Here is a 21,957-nt window from a genome sequence, read left to right on the forward strand (position 1 = left end):
CGCTCTTGTGATTGGCTGTAGTATTGTCTTCAGCTCTGCCTATTTTCAGGTGGTTTTCTGTTCCTTTTGCGTTTCATGGTAACTCCCTCTGTACTTCTCAGGCGTCAGAGCTAGATGAGCATCTTGGAGAGCAGTGTTTTTTTTTCCCTTGAGAAGTTTCTTTGATTGAAATGATGGACATCGTCAGCTAGCTGGGAAACGGTGTCTCTCAGTCAGTCAGGACTCAAAGCTCTGGAAGCTTTTTGCCACATTACATGTTGATTAATATATCTGTCTATCCACTGTGAATTAGCCAGTGTTTTATCTTAAATTGCACTCACTGACATTGGCATGCGAGAGGCAGAGCCAGCGTGGCCACGCCCATTTTTACCCCAAAACATGGGAGTGAATGGCCGCATGTTGTCCAGTCATATATACAGTTAGTGGCTATTTTTTTTATGTTCAAATAACTTTTCTATTTTAAAATTCAACAATTCAATGTCATTGTTTTGAAACTTTTGAATTTTGGGGCGTCCTCCGATCACGGCCCCTCCGTAGTAGTAGTCTCCTTCGTCTAAAGGGATGTAAGCCTGAGATTCAGGACACCACTTCTTGAACTGTTCCCGAGATTTTCCAAAAAAAAAAACCAGGCATGCAGCACGCCGACAAGGTCACCCAGAGACTCCGCCCCACAGTGAGCATAGAATTTGGAGTCTACGTCGAGGCTGAAAATGTAGTCTGCTTTGTTGATGAGTTCGTATTGGATGAGATTCTCAATCATCTCCATCCTGCGTAACAAGATTTCCTGCCAGCGGTTCATGCTTGCTGTTTTTATCACAGTCAGAATCAGAAAAAAAAATCAGAAATCAGAAAGATCTTTATTGCCAGGTATGTTTTCACATACGAGGAATTTGTCTTATTAAAGAAGCTCCACAGTGTAACCGAAAGGCATTGACAAGACACGAACACATTTAATATAGACAGTTTGTATGTGCAGTGGAAAAATGTGCAAATTGAAAAATAAATAAGTAAGTATGTGTTTTAAGTAAATAATGTAAGAATAGTGTTGTGTGTTCTGTGTATGTCAAGTGGGGTTTGTGGTTTGTGGTTCCTGGTTTGGCAGTTCCTGCTATGACTGTGTATGTGTGTGAAAAAGTCTCATGAGTGAAAAAGTACACACATCCTTTACTCAAGTAGAAGTACAGATACTCATTTTTTAAAAGACTCCAGTAGAAGTAGTGACTACACTCTTTTACTCCAGTTAAAGTAAAGAAGTATGGGCTCTGACATGTACTTAAGTAAAAAGTCACCGTTACTACTACCTGTTTAGTGTCATGCTGGGAACTGGACATCATGTTATATATATATATATATATATATATATATATATATATATATATATATATATATATATATATATACGGTACAGACCAAAAGTTTGGACACACCACCTTTTCAACAGGACAATGGACAATGACCCCAAACACACCTCCAGGCTGTGTAAGGGCTATTTGACCATGAAGCAAAGTCATGGGGTGCTGCGCCAGATGACTTGGCCTCCACAGTCACCAGACCTGAACCCAATCGAGACGGTTTGGGGTGAGCTGGACCGCAAAGTGAAGGCAAAAGGGCCAACAAGTGCTAAACATCTCTGGGAACTCCTTCAATACTGTTGGAAGAACATTTCAGGTGACTACCTCTTGAAACTCATCAAGAGAATGCCAAGAGTGTGCAAAGCAGTAATCAAAGCAAAAGGTGGCTACTTTGCAGAACCTAGAATATGACATTTTCAGTCGTTTCACACTTTTTGTTATGTACGTATATAATTCCACATGTGTTAGTTCATAGTTTTGATGCCTTCAGTGTGAATCTACAATTTTCATAGTCATGAAAATAAAGAAAATTTGAATGAGAAGGTGTGTCCAAAAGGTGTGTCCACTTTTGGTCTGTACTGTGTATATATACATATATATATATATATGTGTGTGTGTGTGTATGAATATATAATTTTGGAGTGTGCCGATGGATATTTGTGTTCATCAGCCACAAGATTGTTACGAAAGGCAGGCACTGATGTAGGTGAGGTAGGGTGGAGTCAGCGTTCACATTCATCCCAAAGGTGTTCAGTAGGGATGAGATCAGAAAACAACCACATATAGCAGGAAAGGTCAGGTGACCCAATAATTTTGGAAATATAATGTATACTAAGTGCAGTGTTGTATAAAGTACTAGAAAGCAATATTCGAGTAAAATTACAAGTATCGCACTAGAAAAAGACTTTGGTAGAAGTGAAAGTCACCTTTTAGAGTATATTATTCTTCAGAATAATATATTATTATTTTACTATTTACTCAAGTAAAAGTCTTAAAGTATCTGATATTTACTGTACTTAAGTATCAAAAGTCATTTTCTGATATTTAATGTACTTAAGTATTTGAAGTAAAAGTAAAAAGTAAAATTTCAGTGATTTTCGGTAGGCATAAGACCAGGGGCGGATCTAGGGTTTCATCTTTAGGGGTTTTAGCCCTCAGTGAGAATTTAAAACAAGACGAGTTTTATATTATATATTATATGTCTACATAGTGAGCCAAAATTTATGGTATTATTTAATGGCAAAAGTGGACACCAAAATTTTATGCATGATGTAATGATGTCAGTCTTGAATCAAATCAGTTCATGTGTGTGTGCAATCTCTACAAACAGTGTGTCCAATGAATGCAGTCATTAACTAGATTTGTAAAGTTCGTCGCGACAAACTTTGATGTTGGCTTTGACGGTGCAAGTATTCGCAAAGGCTGGTGCATTTTGGAGGCGAGTTGACAGAAAGATTGTGAAAGCTACTGAACCGCTAGGGTGCCAATACTTTTGGAGGTGAGCGGACATAAGTACGTGACGTGACCATAATACCCGTGGGGGAGTTCCCCTCATTGTGCTGAGTGTTTTGATATGTCACATGTCCATGTTGTGCAAATTTTTGATTTCGCCTGTTTTGGGGGCGGGGCTACATGTGACATCACGTGACGTGACCATAATACCCGTGGGGCAGTTCCCCTCAATGTGCTGAGTGTTTTGATATGTCACATGTCTATGTTGTGCAAATTTTTGATTTCGCTTGTTTTGGGGGCGGGGCTAAACGTGACGTCACGTGACGTGACCAGAATACCAGTGGGGCAGTTCCCCTCATTGAGCCAAGTGTTTTGATGTGTCACATGTCCATGTTGTGCAAATTTACAATTTTGCTTGTTTTGGGGGCGGGGCTAAACGTGACGTCACGTGACGTGACCAGAATACCAGTGGGGCAGTTCCCCTCATTGAGCCAAGTGTTTTGATATGTCACATGTCCATGTTGTGCAAATTTACAATTTTGCTTGTTTTTGGGGCGGGGCTACATGTGACATCACGTGACGTCACGTGACGTGACCAGAATACCCGTGGGGCAGTTCCCCTCAATGTGCTGAGTATTTTGATATGTCACATGTCCATGTTGTGCAAATTTTTGATTTCGCTTGTTTTGGGGGTGGGGCTACACGTGACGTCACATGGTGTCGAGTGACATCACCAGAATATCCGGTGGGGTGCCAATACTTTTGGCAAGAAAGTGGCTACTGAGGGTTTGGACATTTCATGTCAATACTGCAGTCATTATGGGATTCTACTTATTATTATACTGCGTGGATCACAGAGAGAGAAGCCGTGCCTGAGCTCTGCGCATGCTGTGTGTGTGAGAGCTTAGAGGAATTTTCGGAATTCCCCATTCAAGTCTATGGGATGTTCGATCGTCGACTACCGGAAAATTGAAAATTCCGTCGGAAGTCTGAAATAAGAACTTCGTCCGGAGTAAGGTCCTAAAGAACCTGTCCGAGTTCGGTGTAAATCGCTCGGAAACTTGCCGAGTTATAAACCTCAAAAGTTTATAATGGAAGTCTATGGGGAAAAAGGCCACTTTGAGCTTCCGTACCGGGAATGCCGGAATTCCGATCTCTTAGAAAAATAGAAGCAACAAACTTCAGACCAGGGTCTATGACATATCCGAATTTGGTGCATGTGGCTCGAACTCCCTAGGCCGCATTTTTTTTAATACATTTTTGTCTAAGAATAATAATAATAACTAGATTTGTAAAGTTCGTCGCGACAGTCTTTGGTGTTGGCTTTGACAGTGCAAGTATTCCCAAAGGCCGGTGCATTTTGGAGGCGAGTTGACAAAAAGATTGTGAAAGCTACTGGACCGCTAGAGTGCCAATACTTTTGGAGGTGAGCGGATATGAGCATGTGACGTGATCCGAATACCTGTGAGGTAGTTCCTCTCATAGTGCTGAGTGTTTTGATATGTCACATGTCCATGTTGTGCAAATTTTTAATTTCGCTTGTTTTGGGGGCGGGGCTACATGTGACATCACGTGACGTCCCGTGACATGACCATAATACCCGTGGGGCAGTTCTCCTCATTGTGCTGAGTGTTTTGATATGTCACATGTCCATTTTCTGCAAATTTTTTATTTCGCTTGTTTTGGGGGCAGGGCTACACGTGACGTCACGTGACGTTACCAGAATACCCATGGGGCAATTCCCCTCATTGTGCTGAGTGTTTTGATATGTCACATGTCCATGTTGTGCAAATATTTGATTTCGCTTGTTTTGGGGGCGGGGCTACACGTGACCTCACGTGACGTCACGTGACGTGACCAGAATACCCATGGGGCAGTTCCCCTCATTGTGCTGAGTGTTTTGATATGTCACATTTCCATGTTGTGCAAATTTTTAATTTTGCTTGTTTTGAGGGCGGGGCTACATGTGACGTCACGTGACGTCACGTGACGTGACCAGAACACCCGTGGGGCAGTTCCCCTGAATGTGCTGAGTGTTTTGATATGTCACATGTCCATGTTGTGCAAATTTTTGATTTTACTTGTTTTGGGGGCGGGGCTACATGTGACCTCACGTGACGTCACGTGACGTGACCAGAATAGCCGTGGGGCAGTTCCCCTCATTGTGCTGAGTGTTTTGATATGTCACATGTCCATTTTCTGCAAATTTTTTATTTCGCTTGTTTTGGGGGCAGGGCTACACGTGACGTCACGTGACGTTACCAAAATACCCATGGGGCAATTCCCCTCATTGTGCTGAGTGTTTTGATATGTCACATGTCCATGTTGTGCAAATATTTGATTTCGCTTGTTTTGGGGGCGGGGCTACACGTGACCTCACGTGACGTCCCGTGACGTGACCAGAATACCCATGGGGCAGTTCCCCTCATTGTGCTGAGTGTTTTGATATGTCACATGTCCATGTTGTGCAAATTTTTAATTTTGCTTGTTTTGGAGGCGGGGCTACATGTGACGTCACGTGACGTGACCAGAATACCCGTGGGGCAGTTCCCCTGAATGTGCTGAGTGTTTTGATATGTCACATGTCCATGTTGTGCAAATTTTTGATTTTACTTGTTTTGGGGGCGGGGCTACATGTGACCTCACGTGACGTCACGTGACGTGACCAGAATAGCCGTGGGGCAGTTCCCCTCATTGTGCTGAGTGTTTTGATATGTCACATGTCCATGTTGTGCAAATTTTTGATTTCGCTTGTTTTGGGGGCGGGGCTACACGTGACGTCACGTGACGTGACCAGAATACCCATGGGGCAGTTCCCCTCATTGGGCTGAGTGTTTTGATATGTCACATGTCCATGTTGTGTAAATTTTTGATTTCGCTTGTTTTGGGGGCGGGGCTACACGTGACGTCACGTGACGTCACCAGAATACCCGTGGAGCAGTTCCCCTCAATGTGCTGAGTGTTTTGATATGTCACATGTCCATGTTGTGCAAATTTTTGATTTTGCTTGTTTTGGGGGCGGGGCTACACGAGACGTCACGTGACATGACCAGAATACCCGTGGGGCAGTTCCCCTCAATGTGCTGAGTGTTTTGATATGTCACATGTTCATGTTGTGCAAGTTTTTGATATTGCTTGTTTTGGGGGCTACACGTGACGTCACATGACGTCATGTGGTGTCGAGTGACGTCACCAGAATACCCGGTGGGGTGCCAATACTTTTGGCAAAAAGTGGCTACTGAGGGTTTGGACATTTCATGTCAATACTGCAGTCATTATGGGATTCTACTTATTATACTGCATAGAACAGTACATGCAATTCTTAATGTTGGATGTATAGTGTGTGTGAGAGCTTAGAGGACTTTTCGGAATTCCCCATTCAAGTCTATGGGATGTTCGATCGTCGACTACCGGAAAACCGAAAATTCTGTCGGAACTCCGGAAAAAAAAACTCCGTCCGGAGTGAGGTCCTAAAGAACCTGTCCGAGTTCGGTGTAAATCGCTCGAAAACTTGCCGAGTTATAAACCTCAAAAGTTTATAATCGAAGTCTATGGGGAAAAAAGGCCACTTTGAGCTTCCGTACCGGGAATGCCGGAATTCCGATCGCTTAGAAAAATAGAAGCAACAAACTTCAGACCAGGGTCTACGACGTATCCGAATTTGGTGCATGTGGCTCGAACGCCCTGGGCCGCATTTTTTTAAATAAATTTTTGTCTAAGAATAATAATAATAATAATAATAATAATAATAATAATAATAATAATAATAATAATAATAATAAGCTCATAACGGAAATCAGAATGTTGGCTTCTACAAAGCCAACATAATAATAATAATAATAATAATAATAATAATAATAATAATAATAATAATAATAATAATAACTAGATTTGTAAAGTTTGTCGCGACAAACTTTGATGTTGGCATAGACAAGGCAAGTATTCGCAAAGGCCGGTGCTTTTTGGAGGCGAGTGGACATAAGGGTCAGTGTTACTTTTGGAGGCAAGTGGACAGAAAGCTAGGGTGTCAAAACATTTGGACACAAGTGGAGACGAGCATGTGTCATCATCAGAATACACGTGAGGAAGTTCCCCTCATTGCTCTGAGTGTTTTGATATCCCATTCCATGCTGTAAAAAGTTTTTCGATTTTGTATATTGGGGGGGGGGGGGGGGGCTGCAGGATAACCAGAAGGCTTTGTTCAGAGTCTCACCCTAAAGGAGCTGGCCGAGTTTGTTGTAGAGAGTTTGAAAGCTTGCTGAGTTATAAACCTCCAAAGTTTATAATGGGAGTCTATGGGAAAAAAAGACCACTTTGAGACCCAGTACCAGAAGTACCGGTACTCGGATCGCTTAGAAAAGTAATAGCAACAAACTTCAGACCAGGTTCTATAACATATCCGAATTTGGTGCATGTGGCTCGAAAGCCCTAGGCCGCATTAAATTTTATAAATTTTTGTATAAGCTTAAATAGGAAAACAGAATGTTGGCTTCTACAAAGCCAACATAATAAACAAATATTCACAAAGACCAAATCAATAAATGTTATTTTTATTTAGTATTAAATGGATTGTTTGCATTAATATTTTGTTTGTGCTACAACTCTGGTAATAAGCATAGTGACATTTCACTGCTTTTGATTACCGTATTTGCGGCTTTCAGCCGAATAAACGCCTCCAGCTCTGACCACACGTGCACGCTGCGCGTACCTGAGCTTCTCCGTAGCACGCGCGGACTTGCGTAATGCAATCTAGGAGCAGTGATTCGCCAAACCTCCCTTATTACAGTCACACACATTTCTGCTGAGTTTATTTTGTAGTAACAAGTAATGAAGATGCTTAGTGGAAATATAACGGAGCAAAAGTTTACATTTTATCTCGGAAATGTAGTGGAGTAAAAGTGAAAGTTGACATAAATTTAAATAGCGAAGTAAAGTACAGATACGTGACATTTCTACTTAAGTACAGTAACGGAGTATTTGTACTCCGTTACATTACAACACTGACCAAGTGTATCACCAAGGCCATATCCCAAACTGTAGGGAGATTCCAGCTCTGTGCTTGAAAACAACTCAAAATTATTGTGATGTTTTACAAATGACAAAATTAATGTTAATTAAATTAAGCACTTGGTGTTTTTTGGGTTGACACCAGGGGCAGTTCTAGGGTTTCATCTTTAGGGGTTTTAGCCCTCAGTGAGAATTTAAAACAAGAAGAGTTCTATATTATATATTATATGACAACTCTGGTAATAAGAATAGTGACATTTCACTGCTTTTGGTTGCCGTCTTTGTGTCTTTCCGCCGATTAACGTTATAGATAAACGCCTCCAGCTCTGACTGCGCGTGCACGCTGCGCGTACCTGTGCTTCTCCGTTCTAATAAAGCAGACAGCTGAAGACGCACTTTTGAAAGACTACAACACACGCGTGTAAAAACAAAGTAAAAAAAAATCGCTCTTGGATCAAACTGATAAATAATTTTCTTTCCCATCGACGACACGTCCTGCATTTTAACGTCTTTTTTTTTTTGTTTATTTATGAAAGTAAAAATGATCCTAGGGTGGCTGAGATTACAGACAGGGGGCTGAACCCACCCTAAAAAAGGGCTAGAACCGCCCCTGGGTGACACAATTCACACAACGCATTCGCCAGGAATCCTTTTTGACGCCGATTATTACAAACATCTCCCTCATATATGGCCATGTGTGTTCAGGAATGTCCTCGTTGTTAGTTATTTTAACATCGGTGACTCCCTCTGAATGAACATTAGCCATTCCTTTTGTAGGCGCTGCTCATTGTTAGCTCCGCTATCCACTGCACACGACAAACGGACACGACTGTCGGATTTGGCCCCCTAGTGACAGTCGCACGTAATGTGCAATATGATTGTAAAGACGTCAACATGGGAGAGAAGCGTGATTCTCGTGATCTCCGAACACCCGTTACTTTATGATCCAACTCTTGAATCATACAGAGATGCTTACAGGAAAAATGAAGCATGGAAGCGTGTTACCGAAATGGGCTAAATGTTTGCAAACTTAATTAGCATTTATCATGGTGAATGAAGTTAGGAATGCAAACAAAGAAAGACAGCGAATAATTTTTGAGGAAACATGGGAACAACATTAAAAATAATACATATAATAACACATACCATATCATAACACAATATAAATATTCATAATTTATTACTTTATCAATAACACTCTATTTAAAACAAAAAGATTGTTTTGGATAAAGTTTAAAAATTATTAACGTTTATGTTAATACTTTTTAATAATTCTTATCACCTTGCGCACACGATCCTGATTGGACAACATTGGAATACATCACATCCGGTCGGCATATCGGATGCGGTGTAGTCGCAAAAGTTCACATTTTTTAACAGATCCAACGCTCAAAACGGAACCCGAAAATTACGGATCCGCAGATGGTCGGCACCTCACGCAGCGACCTTGCGACTCTCCATATGAAACGAATGACTTCCGGTTTATCGGCGGTCGTTTGTCGTGTGTAGTGTGAAGGCGGCTTTAGTCTATGTCTGATAGCCAGTAAATAATACAGTACACCAGTCACATGGGGAAAAAGCCACACAATGATAGGATGATAGGCTGGAAACAGCGCTCAATGAGAAGAAATAATACTAAAAGTAACGAGTCCGTTTTGAAAATCTGGTCGTGAGGGCCCGAATGCTTCGGTACCTTTTTCCAGACGGCAGGAGGGTGAAGAGTGTGTGTGAGGGGTGTGTGGGGTCATACACATGCTTTGCGGATGCAGCGTGTGGTGTAAGTGTCCACGATAGAGGGAAGAGAGACGTCAATGATCTTCTCCACTGTCCTCACTATCCACTGCAGGGTTTTAGACATGTCAAGTCTAAAGTAATATTCTACATAATTTCACTTTCTCTTCTGATTTTTCATAAGCTTGCAGATGGACATATTTTGGGTACGTTAACTTGAAGTGTGTTGAAAAGAACCCTAGCCCATCTTTTAGCCCATTTTTTACTTTTTTCTTTTTCGCAGCAGTTTTTCTGTTTCCTCAAAAGTATCCGGTGACATGCAGCGCACTTTTGTGTTTTTGTGCAATGAGCCATTGTCTGAAATAAAAAAAAAAAAAACAGAACATGTTTGAGCACACAAACCGTCACAAATCCTGTAAATTTCCCTACTAGATCTGGTTCTGATAAATGGACATGTGAACATGACGCATGTTAGATCATCACAAACAAAAGCTGTAGTGTGAATAATGATAATGCAGCATCTCACAGCTCAAGGGCTTCATCCTAAGCTCACGTAATATATATTTTTGCTGAATGTCATCACAGGTTCCGGTCAGGTTCTGTCACCTTTTCATCAACAAATCATCAAATATTTCAGGCATATGAAAAGTAGTGGCATTCATTGTGTACATTTCAAGACATCTCGCGCTTGAAGACATTGAATTAGAATTTCTAGTTTTATTGTATCAAGGCAACCAGCAAAACATTCTTACTCCTCAAAGATATACAGAAACCTTTAAGTTCAAAAGTATTAATGCATGAGGCTTAGTGACCTTGTCAGCGTATATAGCAGTGATTCAATACAAATTCAATGAGTTCAAATATTAAATATGAACCATCAAATGAAGATTAAAAGAAAGAATTTTAAGTCCATGAACATTTAAATCAGCATGAGATAGCCAGCGTGAGAGAGCCAGCGTGAGATAGCCAGCATGAGATAGCCAGCTATAAAGTTTCTTCAAGATCAGTTTCATAAGCAGAACAAAAATTCACAAAACCTTTGGCCACATTTTGTTATTTTCAGTTACTCAATATTTATTTCTTGTTCCAATAATTCTTGGATGAAAGCAACATCACAGGAGAAAGAGTAAGTGTAAGGTTCTATTCTAGATATCTGCAAAAATCTGAGAATGTATCTTACACTCAAGAATGAATGAAAACTATTGTGAAGAAACCTTGCAGGAATGTTTGCTGAACATCATGCAGTAACATCCTATTGACAGATTTGGTATCACATCCAGGATTCACATCAACAAGAAAGGTGAGTGAAAGCAAGAAAAACTCTTATGTTTATTTGGTGAAAACCTGTACTGTCCTGCTGAGGCACGTTGTGCGTCAAGGGTTGGGTCGAATCTCAGCGTAGTTCTTGACCACCTGTGAGAAACGCACCACTTTCATGAAGCCGGGTTTCTCTTTTCGATCATCCCACAGGTATTCAGGTGAGAGCAACTTGGTGGGTTTGTTGTACAGGAAGTACTTGTTCAGGTGAGACTCTTCCTGCCAAACTGCTTCGATCTTATTGGCTCGGTCCACATCCAGCTGCATGCGGCACGTCTTCACCAGTTTGAGCACTTTTTCGGGGCGTCCTCCGATCATGGCCCCTCCGTAGTAGTAGTCTCCTTCGTCTAAAGGGATGTAAGCCTGAGATTCGGGACGCCGCTCGTACGTGAACTGTTCCCGAGAACTTCCAAAAAACCCGGCATGCAGCACTCCGACAAGGTCACCCAGAGACTCCGCCCCCCAGTGAGCATAGAATATGGAGTCTACGTCGAGGCTGAAAATGTAGTCTACCTTGTTGATGAGTTCGTATTGGATGAGATTCTCAATCCTCTCCATCCTGCGTAGCGAGATTTCCTGCCAGCGGTTCATGCTTGCTGTTTTTATCACTTTCAGCTGACGCCCCTCACCCAGTGTTACCGCGGGAACCTCATCCGGGAGATCTGTAAAGATGTAATAATGCACTCGGTAGCCCACCATGAAGTGCTGCTCCGCAGACTCTAGGAGGTCCTTCAGGAAACGCACATACCTGCAGGACATGATACAGTTTATATATAAACTACTGTACAAGGGATTTAACATTACATTTCTCCAGCTTGCTACAGATTCAACCTCAGTCAACACTCACAGCGTGGGACCCACAATGCCTTGTACTTGGCATGACTTACTTGCCCAGAGCGAAGACGGTGGTTGCCACGGTGATATTCTGTTGTTTGTAGATGGCGTCAATCACTGTCAGGTCAAATGTATCCTCCCATACAATCGGAGCTAACCACTGGGATGTTGTGGCAACATCTGGCCGACTGACCACACACACACACACACACACACACACACACACACACACAAACTTAAGCTTTTGTCTGGCAAGGTACAGATAGGTGGCAAATAAAACTTAAACCAGCCTTCTCTCTCTGTTTTGCTTTACACGCACACATTTACTTACCTACTACTGACACTGGGCTGTTTGCATGCCGTTCTAATCAAAAGAAAAACAGCACAAAATAAAGGTATTGAATATATAATATATTTTTGAAAACCAATTTCATTTCATTCATTTACTAAAGAAAAGATGAAGCATTGATAGGCAAATTGGCAAGATGTCAGATGTTATTTGTGTTAGTATTTAGTTATATAATTAGTTTTTGTAGTAGTTCAGTTATTATTATTATTATTATTATTATTATTATTATTATTATTATTATTATTATTATTATTATTATTATTATTATAAGTGTTTTTCAGTCTCTGGGTCACCACTGAGAGACAGGTCACTCCAGGACCATGGCACTGCTCTGCACAATGGAGTTCCCAGAAGAGTGTCTTGTTTATTGATATGGCAAATGTGGTGGTGTAACACGATCCCTGGTGAACTGTTTGGTTATGTTCTATAAACCTGTTTTATAACTGAGGGTTAGTGTTGTCCGGGGTGAGAAGGTGCTACCAGTCAAGATGGCATTTTATAAGACCATAAAGTTCAGCGAGCAAAGTTTTTAATGTCCGTACATGCACACAACGGTAGTTACTGTATCCCTGGAAATTATTTGCCGATTCATATTTTCTGACAAATTTGGAAAGTGAAACTGTTTTGTTTGTATTATTAATTACTTACTAATTAAGGTCGTGATCCATAAAGCAGGATCAGGAGCTGACTTGTTTGGCAGACATAAAACTTTAGCATAAAAGCAATCGTTGTGGTTGAATAAAAGAAAAGAATACGTTCTGTACGACTGAGAAAGCGTGAGGTGTGTGTGTGTGTGTGTGTGTGTGTGTGTGTGTGTGTGTGTGTGTGTGTGTGTGTGTGTGTGTGTGTGTGTGAGTGTGTGTGTGTGAGTGTGTATGTACATGTCCTCACCCTGTAGGAAAGAGTAAGTCCATTTGAACATGACGTTTTTCGTCACTACAGGAACAACAGGTAAAGATTAACTGCATATACAGTACAGATAAATGATTAATAGTAACACAATGGTGTGTGTACTCACACAGTCGGTCTGCACGCGAACACATCACTGAAAACACAAAACACATCATCTGTGGTTATCAAACACTTAATAGAACATTGATTTGCTCATCTTCAGCAAGTGCTTTCATCCAGGTGTCATCCCCAGGATCACTGGGTGAGGTGAGAATACTGTACCTGACCCTCACACGGTAAATTACACACACTCATTTACAGCTAAGGGGTCAGAGTAGGGGCAGATTATAGCAGCCAAGCTTACCTAAACCAGGAGGAAGTGTAGCTGTAGTAACTAAACCTGAAGAGTAACACACACACACACACACACACACACACACACACACACACACACACACACACACACACACACACACACACACAAACACACATTTTGAACCAAAATATTTGTCTAGTTGTGCATGTGATTATTTATACAGCAAAAATATAATTTATTCGGCAACGATCCAAAAATATGGGAAAATAAAAGCTGAAATAAAATCACTAGCAAATTAACTAGAGTTTAGCGTGAGATTACGACGAAATCCCTGTTTGTTACTAAACTGTCTTTAAAAACACCAACGTAGCTGTAAACATTTCCAAAAGTTCTCAGAAGTTTTCTGGAGATTTGACCCAAATCTTTGTGCCCAGATGAGTCTTCTGTCACTGCAAATACAAAAAACCCTCATGCAAACTTCTGTATTTAAATGTTTTCTGTGTTTGCTTCCCATTGACCCTGTCGCTCATCAAGCACATGGAGAGCTTCTGTGTGACACTTATAAGGAAGTCAGCATGTATTCTACAGGTATAAACATTTTTAAAAAACGGTCCGTCATTCCGGTTCTCAGGGTTTAATGTAGTTACGCATCAAAATTCTTCTCTGTTCTGGCTCCTAAGTTTAGAAATTAACTTCCTCTAAATGTCAGAACCACTGAGCTGCTGACTGACTTCAAAACCATCGGCGAAGATCTACTTTGTCCTAAATACTTCCCTTTACACTTGCACTTGTTTAATAAAAAAAAAAAGTTTGTCTGTGTGCACTATATTTAGATTTAAATCTGTTCATGGAAAATAAATAAATAAATAATAATAATAATAATAATAATAATAATAATAATAATAATAATAATAATAATAATAATAATAATGACATACCCAAGGAGTAAAGCGATGATAAAAGTAAACAACAGAAATAAATTCTGTTTTGTATGCATTGTAATGTTCTTCGAGTGAGTTCTCCTCAAGATATCTCAGTCTGTATTTTGATCTGTGTGTGTGTGTGTGTGTGTGTGTGTGTGTGTGTGTGTGTGTGTGTGTGTGTGTGTGTGTGTGTGTGTGTGTGTGTGTGTGTGTGTGTGAGTGAGTGAGTGAGTGAGTGAGTGAGTGAGTGAGTGAGTGAGTGAGTGAGTGAGTGAGTGAGTGAGTGAGTGAGTGAGGCTCGAATGTACACGCAGTAATAGAGGGGTGTGAGTGTTTGTTTGGGTGTGAGAGAGAGAAAGAGAGAGGGACAAGAGAAGTGAACTGAAATCTAAAGCTCTCTTGTGATTGGCTGTAGTATTATCTTCAGCTCTGCCCATTTTCAGGTGGTTTTCTTTTCCTTTTGCGTTTCATGGTAACTCCCTCAGTACTTCTCAGGCGTCAGAGCTAGATGAGCATCTTGGAGAGCAGTGTTTTTTTTTCCCTTGCAGAAGTTTCTTTGATTGAAATGATGGACATCGTCAGCTAGCTGGGAAACGGTGTCTCTCAGTCAGTCAGGACTCAAAGCTCTGGAAGCTTTTTGCCACATTACATGTTGATTAATATATCTGTCTATACACTGTGAATTAGCCAGTGTTTTATCTTAAATTGCACTCACTGACATGGGCAAGCGAGAGGTGGAGCCAGTGTGGCCACGCCCATTTTACCCCAAAACATGGGAGTGAATGGCCGCATGTTGTCCAGTCATATATACAGTTAGTGGTTATTTTTTTACTTTTCTATTTTAAAATTCAACAATTATGTCAGTGTTTTTCCATTTTCTAAATCAGTGTGTTACAAGAGCAAAATTAATGCGTCCAAAATCTTTCGGATATTGATTTTTTATGCAAATAATGACAATAGTAGCTTTAAATGTTAATTGGTTGTGTTTGTTATTTTAAAAAATATGTGTTACTTTAAGACAATGACCTGTAAAAAACTCAGCAATAGAGGCCTGTGTTAATGGAAATGGAAATGAAGTTAGGTCAACATCAAGGATGGGATTGAGAGAGAGAGAGAGAGAAAATCATTTTTGATGGTGGATATACAGTAAGACTATCTATTTTCAAGGAAAGCAGCTTCTCCACATTTTTGTGAATCCATAAACACAAAGTTAGAATTCCTTTAAATATTTTCTTTATTGTGTTTGTGTTCATTCATATTTCATCATAAATTCGATACGCAATATATGCAAGCATCTCCTGCATGTCCTTGCTTTAAGAACCTTGATAAGATTCTTTGATCTAGAGACGTTAGTTCAAATCTTTAGTACCTGAATGTGGGACAAAACTGTACTGCCCTGCTGAGGCATGTTGTGTGTTAAGGGTTGGGTCGAATCTCAGCGTAGTTCTTGACCACCTGTGAGAAACGCACCACTTTCATGAAGCTGGGTTTCCCTTTTTGGTCATCCCACAGGTATTCAGGTGAGAGCAACTTGGTGGGTTTGTTGTACAGGAAGTAATTGTTCAGGTGAGACTCTTCCTGCCAAACCGCTTCGATCTTATTGGCTCGGTCTACATCCAGCTGCATGCGGCACGTCTTCACCAGTTTGAGCACTTTTTCGGGGCGTCCTCCGATCACGGCCCCTCCGTAGTAGTAGTCTCCTTCGTCTAAAGGGATGTAAGCCTGAGATTCGGGACGCCGCTCGTAAGTGAACTGTTCCCGAGATTTTCCAAAAAACCAGGCATGCAGCACGCCGACAAGGTCACCCAGAGACTCCGCCCCCCAGTGAGCATAGAATTTGGAGTCGACGTCGAGGCTGAAAATGTAGTCTACCTTGTTGATGAGTTCGTATTGGATGAGATTCTCAATCATCTCCATCCTGCGTAGCGAGATTTCCTGCCAGCGGTTCATGCTTGCTGTTTTTATCACTTTCAGCTGACGCCCCTCACCCAGTGTTACCGCGGGAACCTCATCCGGGAGATCTGTAAAGATGTAATAATGCACTCGGTAGCCCACCATGAAGTGCTGCTCCGCAGACTCTAGGAGGTCCTTCAGGAAACGCACATACCTGCAGGACATGATACAGTTTATATATAAACTACTGTAAAAGGGATTTGACATTACATTTCTCCAGCTTGCTACAGATTCAACCTCAGTCAACACTCACAGCGTGGGACCCACAATGCCTTGTACTTGGCATGACTTACTTGCCCAGAGCGAAGACGGTGGTTGCCACGGTGATATTCTGTTGTTTGTAGATGGCGTCAATCACTTTCAGGTCAAATGTATCCTCCCAAACATTCGGAGCTAACCACTGGGATGTTGTGGCAACATCTGGCCGACTGACCACACACACACACACACACACACACACACACACACACACACACACACACACACACACACACGCAAACACACAAACTTAAGCTTTTGTCTGGCAAGGTACCTGCCTCGCTTGCTCACTCAAGTTCTCTCTCTCTCTCTCTCTCTCTCTCTCTCTCTCTTTCTCTTTCTCTCTCTTTTGCTTTACATGCACACATTTACTTACCTACTACTGACACTGGGCTGTTTGCATGCTGTTCTATTCAAAAGAAAAACAGAAAAAAAGATATTGAATATATAACATATAATCATTTATTTTTTTGAAAACCAATTTCATTTCATTCATTTTCTAATAAAAAGATGAAGCATTGATATGCAAATTGGCAAGATGTCAGATGTCAACCATACAAGAGTGTTTATACCTACAACAGTTACTGGGAGGTACAGATAACCACAAGTACACACAAACTGTAGTGCATGAGGACAATCAGGGAACAATTGCTCTTGCCAAAAACCCTCTAAACAGACGGAGATGTAAACACATAGACATAAAGTATCACTTGATCAGGTCTATTGTAAATGAGGGAAGGGTAACTTTGATGTACTGTTCCACTGATAACATGATTGCTGATGGAATGTCCAAACCTGTAAATAAGTTAAAACTGGATAAGTTTCCAGGTGCTCTTTTTGGAGATTGATATTTGTATGACAAGGGTCCACATTCATTCTATCAAGAAAACAAGTGGGGGTTTTAAAATATGTTAAAATATGTCCTCAGTTGCATGTTACTATAATTCTGTGCGATTCTGTGTTATGTAAATGAGTAGGTCACAAGGGGGCACTATAAGTTAATTAAGTAGACGCGTTTGCTTTAATTGGTTTGTCCTAAGGGAGTTACGGTTGTCTCTTTATGTTGTTTAACTGTCTGACCGTGAGACGCTGGCTGCAACAGTGGTATCCCAGATAGCAATTACGTTTTGGCCACATGTGGTATTATCTGGCACATATGGCCTAGATGTGGCGTGGCTATACAGATATGAGCCAAATTGTGGCCATATTTGTTTTGCCATAACTTTAAATTCGGCGGGAAATGCTCTCTTGGTTCACAACTCATTTTGAGTTATATGGCGCAGATAACAACGAACACATGAGAACCATATATGGTTGAGCTATGGCACACAGTGAGAAACACGGACTTGTGGTAAAATTTTGGCTTATACGTGGAAAAACACAGGAATCCTGAAATCAAGTGCGGCAGACATCCTCCGTCCCACACCTCAGGTTGCTATGCATCTTCCCTCCTATTGGTGGAGTGAGACTACGGCGGGAATGTGACTGAGACTCGGGCAGTGGGCGGCATTTCTGCTTTCCTCACGACTGTGTAAGCTACGTTCACTTTACAGTCATATAATTGAAATAAGCAGCATTGTGTGTCAATATTGCCCGTTATTAAGCGTTTAGTTATTAGTTTAATTGAGCAAGGGGTCAAATTAGCTAATATTTCCTCAGTTTAACAATACAGTTTAATGTACGCTAGGGCTCCGCTGGAATGGCGTTTTAAATTCCGATGTTTTTGGCTATAAATCAACAGTACTTTAAAGTTGGCCACATATTCACAGATTTGAGTTTCCCAAGTCAATAACTCCTGAGTTAAACGCTGTTACTACACAAATAACACCCCTTTTCTATCGTAGTAATGTAGAGAGGCAGCTACAACCCAATTTTCCTCAAAATCAGCTTTCCTCCGCGGTGGACAAAATAGCACAACTCAACATTTTATTTTATACAAAACATTTTCGTCAACAATAATGCATGTTAATTTAGTTTTAGTCAGCGTTTTTGGACAGTGGTGCAGTCTTCTCATCGTCTCGTCTTAGTCATGAAAAAAAGTTGTTGAACATATTTCGTCTCGTCTGACGGAATTAACACAACACACACACACACACACACACACACATGGGCGTAAATTTAATTTAACAGTAGGGTGGGGGCAATAAATATAAAATTTCTCGAGCAGTATTTGAAGGGCGACACAAATAATAGTCAAATTGTACTTATAGTCATGTCCCCACAGTGAAAAACTTTGCTTTTATCATTATAGCATGGAGACGCGTCATTATGGTTATTTTCAAAGTTTTTCTCAGGTCCATATTTTCCTTTTCTCCGTCATTTTATCTAGTCTATGACAATGCAAGGCAAGTGTATGTATACTGTAGCACATTTCATACACAATGGTAAAAGTGCTTTACATAAAGAAAGTAAAACTATCATAAAAAAATAATCACAACAATAAAAAGGTTTAAAATTTTATTTAAAATTTATTAAGACACTTAAGAACAGAATAGAAATTGATTATACAAAGAAATACAGTGAGGTCAGTTCGGACGTAGCTCAGTGCTCATTTAGTAAATGCACAACTAAACAATATGCTAATTGTGGCCGTTAATGTTAAGTTAACATTATGCCAAGTCGTCCTAAATAAAACAATGCATGGGAAACGGCTTTGGCGTGTTAGTTACAGTGCACTGTGTAACAAGCAAGTAAACAAGCTAACGTTAACTAGAGAAGTCATATTTTAATCGCTAATATAGCAGATTCATGGAAAATTACATCCGTCATCAGCATTTTTGCCGCAACTAATTTATGAATGAGTCATCGCTTTATTTAAAGTGAATAAAATCCCCGACTTAATGGAGTTTATTAACTGAGCCGCAGCCACACATCTGACTCGTGTGTGTAGAGCAGGTGAGATGTACTGAGAAAGCAGGCAGTGGGTCAGACCACTGGGAGGAAGGGGAGGGAGGGGGGACTCAACTGTTTCTAAATGCGCTTTTTGCGGGGTTTTTTCTACTTACACCAATGGCGAAAGTTTGATTTTGACATTGGTGGGGACATAATTTATTTGACATTGGTGGGGACAACATTCCCCGTATTTTGTGCATAAAACTGTTGTTATAAGAATACTTTCTTCCTCACATACCGGTAACCTGCATAATCACGTTGCATATTGCTTCATACAACGGAATATAGCTGCAGCCGACCTCAACACATTAGCGAGAAAGACAAAGCCAATCAAACAGCGACGTGGGTTAGAGAGGCGGGACTCAAAAAAGGCAAAGGCCAATCATTTTAGAGAAGTGAGTTAAAGAGGCGAGATTCATTGCAGGGGGTAAATCTGTTAACCGTTTGTGTTCCACTTGTTGTGTTATTTTTTACAGAATGCCGTTGTAAAATATTTTCATCTTATTTAATGATTCCTGGATAAATGTTAAATGAAATAAGTAAAAAAGCACAAGATGTTTAAATTGTGTTATAGTATTTTTCTTTCTGTTTGAGTGATTTGTTCATGCATCAACTCTGAATAAAAGAAGCGTCATAAAATACGCCAGTGGCTGGTTGCCTTCACCTGCATTCACGCCCATAATCCTTTTATGCTTGTGTATAAAGGCACCTGGTTACTGTTGTATATTTATATTCACACCCTCTGGTGTCACCCACATGAGGATGAGGTTCCCCTTTGAGTCTGGTTCTTCTCAAGGTTAGCCTGGATAAATGTTAAATGAAATAAGTAAAAAAGTCATTAACAATGACTATCAAATATTATGTGAAGAAAACCTGCTAACCACTAAGCCACTGTGCCCCCATTCTAGGGCAATACAAAATAATTAAACAAAATGAATTAATTTAATACGAGTACCCTTGTTTTCCCCACACAAAAAATTAGAAGAGATGCAGCTTAATCAGATCTATTGTGTCTCTTGAGGACTGTAAGTTATTTGTTCATGGCTAAAACTATGAACAATTAAGATGACCTGTAAGGGTAGAAGATGAGTGCTAATTATGTCGCTTTGTAGAAGCCAACATTCTGTTTTCCTATTAAAACTTAGACAAAAATGTATCAAGAGTAACTCCTCCTTGGGCTTTCGAGCCACATGCACCAAATTGCACGGACATGTTGTAGAACCTGGTCTGAAATTCTATGCTATTACTTTTCTAAGCGATCCGAGTACCGGTACTTCTGGTAACGGGTCTCAAATTGGCCTTTTTTCCCCATAGACTCCCATTATAAACTTTGGAGGTTACTCGGCCAGCTCCTTTAGGGTGATACTATGAATAAAGTTTTAAATTGGTGTACCGACTGACCTTCCGGTTGTCCCGTAGCCCCGCCCCCAATATATGCAAAATCAAAAAACTTTTTACAACATGGACATGTGGCATATCAAAACACTCAGAACAATGAGGGGAACTTCCTCAGGAGTATTTGGATGATGTCACATGCTTGTCTCCGCTTACTTCCAAATGTTTTGGCAACTTAGCTTTCTGCCCACTTGCCTCCAAAAAGCGCCATCCGTTGAGAATACTTGCATTGTCAAAGCCAACATCAAAGTTTGTCGTGGCGAACTTTACAAATCTAGTTGTTATTATTATTATTATTAGTAGTAGTAGTAGTAGTAGTAGTATTAATAAAATAAAGTGTTTTTCAGTCTCTGGGTCACCACTGAGAGACAGGTCACTCCAGGACCATGGCACTGCTCTGCACAATGGAGTTCCCAGAAGAGTGTCTTGTTTATTGATATGGGTAAATGTGGTGGTGTAACACCATTTCTGGTGAACTGTTTGGTTATGTTCTATAATCCTGTTTTATAACCCCCGATGGTTAGTGTTGTCCGGGGTGAGAAGGTGCTACCAGTCAAGATGGCATTTTATAAGACCATAAATTTCAGCGAGCAAAGTTCTTAATGTCCGTACATGCACACAACGGTAGTTACTGTATCCCTGGAAATTATTTGCCGATTCATATTTTCTGACAAATTTGGAAAGTCTTCAGGACAGAACAGTTTTTCTGTTACTGAAACTGTTTTGTTTGTATTATTAATTACTTACTAATTAAGGTAGTTATCTATCAAGCAGGATCAGGAGCTGACTTGTTTGGCAGACATAAAACTTTAATATTAAAGCAATCGTTGTGGTTGAATAAAAGAAAAGAATACGTTCTGTATGACTGAGAAAGTGTGAGGTGTGTGTGTGTGTGTGTGTGTGTGTGTGTGTGTGTGCGCACATGTCCTCACCCTGTAGGAAAGAGTAAGTCCATTTGAACATGATGTTTTTCGTCACTACAGGAACAACAGGTAAATATTAACTGCATATACAGTACAGATAAATGATTAATAGTAACACAATGGTGTGTGTACTCACACAGTCGGTCTGCACACGAACACATCACTGAAAACACAAAACACACCATCTGGGGTAATCACACATTTACTAGAACATTAATTTGCTCATCTTCAGCAAGTGCTTTCATCCATGTGTCATCCCCAGGATCACTGGGTGAGGTGAGAATACCTGCCCCTCGCAGGGCAAAGTAGACACACTCATTTACAGTTAAGGGGTCAGAGTAGGGGCAGATTAGAGCAGTGATTT

General features: G+C 40.6%; 1 protein-coding gene across 6 annotated transcripts in view; it reads right to left on the minus strand.

The window, feature by feature from the left end:
* Positions 1-21,957, minus strand: part of LOC113662878 (histo-blood group ABO system transferase-like) — a 124,757-nt gene that overhangs the window by 99,420 nt on the left and 3,380 nt on the right. The window contains exons 1-7 of one of the 6 annotated variants that reach the window (XM_047809558.1): positions 14,188-14,390; positions 13,298-13,333; positions 13,061-13,087; positions 12,934-12,978; positions 12,025-12,057; positions 11,747-11,881; positions 10,275-11,607 (exon numbers count right to left, since the gene is read on the minus strand). In XM_047809558.1, coding sequence (XP_047665514.1) covers positions 10,917-11,607; positions 11,747-11,881; positions 12,025-12,057; positions 12,934-12,978; positions 13,061-13,087; positions 13,298-13,333; positions 14,188-14,246 — 1,026 coding nt within the window. In that variant the 5' untranslated portion in view covers positions 14,247-14,390 and the 3' untranslated portion in view covers positions 10,275-10,916. Of the gene's footprint in view, positions 1-10,269; positions 11,608-11,746; positions 11,882-12,024; positions 12,058-12,933; positions 12,979-13,060; positions 13,088-13,297; positions 13,334-14,187; positions 14,395-15,524; positions 16,280-16,418; positions 16,554-16,759; positions 16,793-21,602; positions 21,648-21,729; positions 21,757-21,957 lie in introns of those variants that run through there. The other 5 variants (XM_047809560.1, XM_047809557.1, XM_047809562.1 and 2 more) reach the window with 5 other exon arrangements.

Source organism: Tachysurus fulvidraco, chromosome 26 (assembly GCF_022655615.1).
Source record: "Tachysurus fulvidraco isolate hzauxx_2018 chromosome 26, HZAU_PFXX_2.0, whole genome shotgun sequence".
In the NCBI taxonomy this organism is placed as follows: domain Eukaryota; kingdom Metazoa; phylum Chordata; class Actinopteri; order Siluriformes; family Bagridae; genus Tachysurus; species Tachysurus fulvidraco.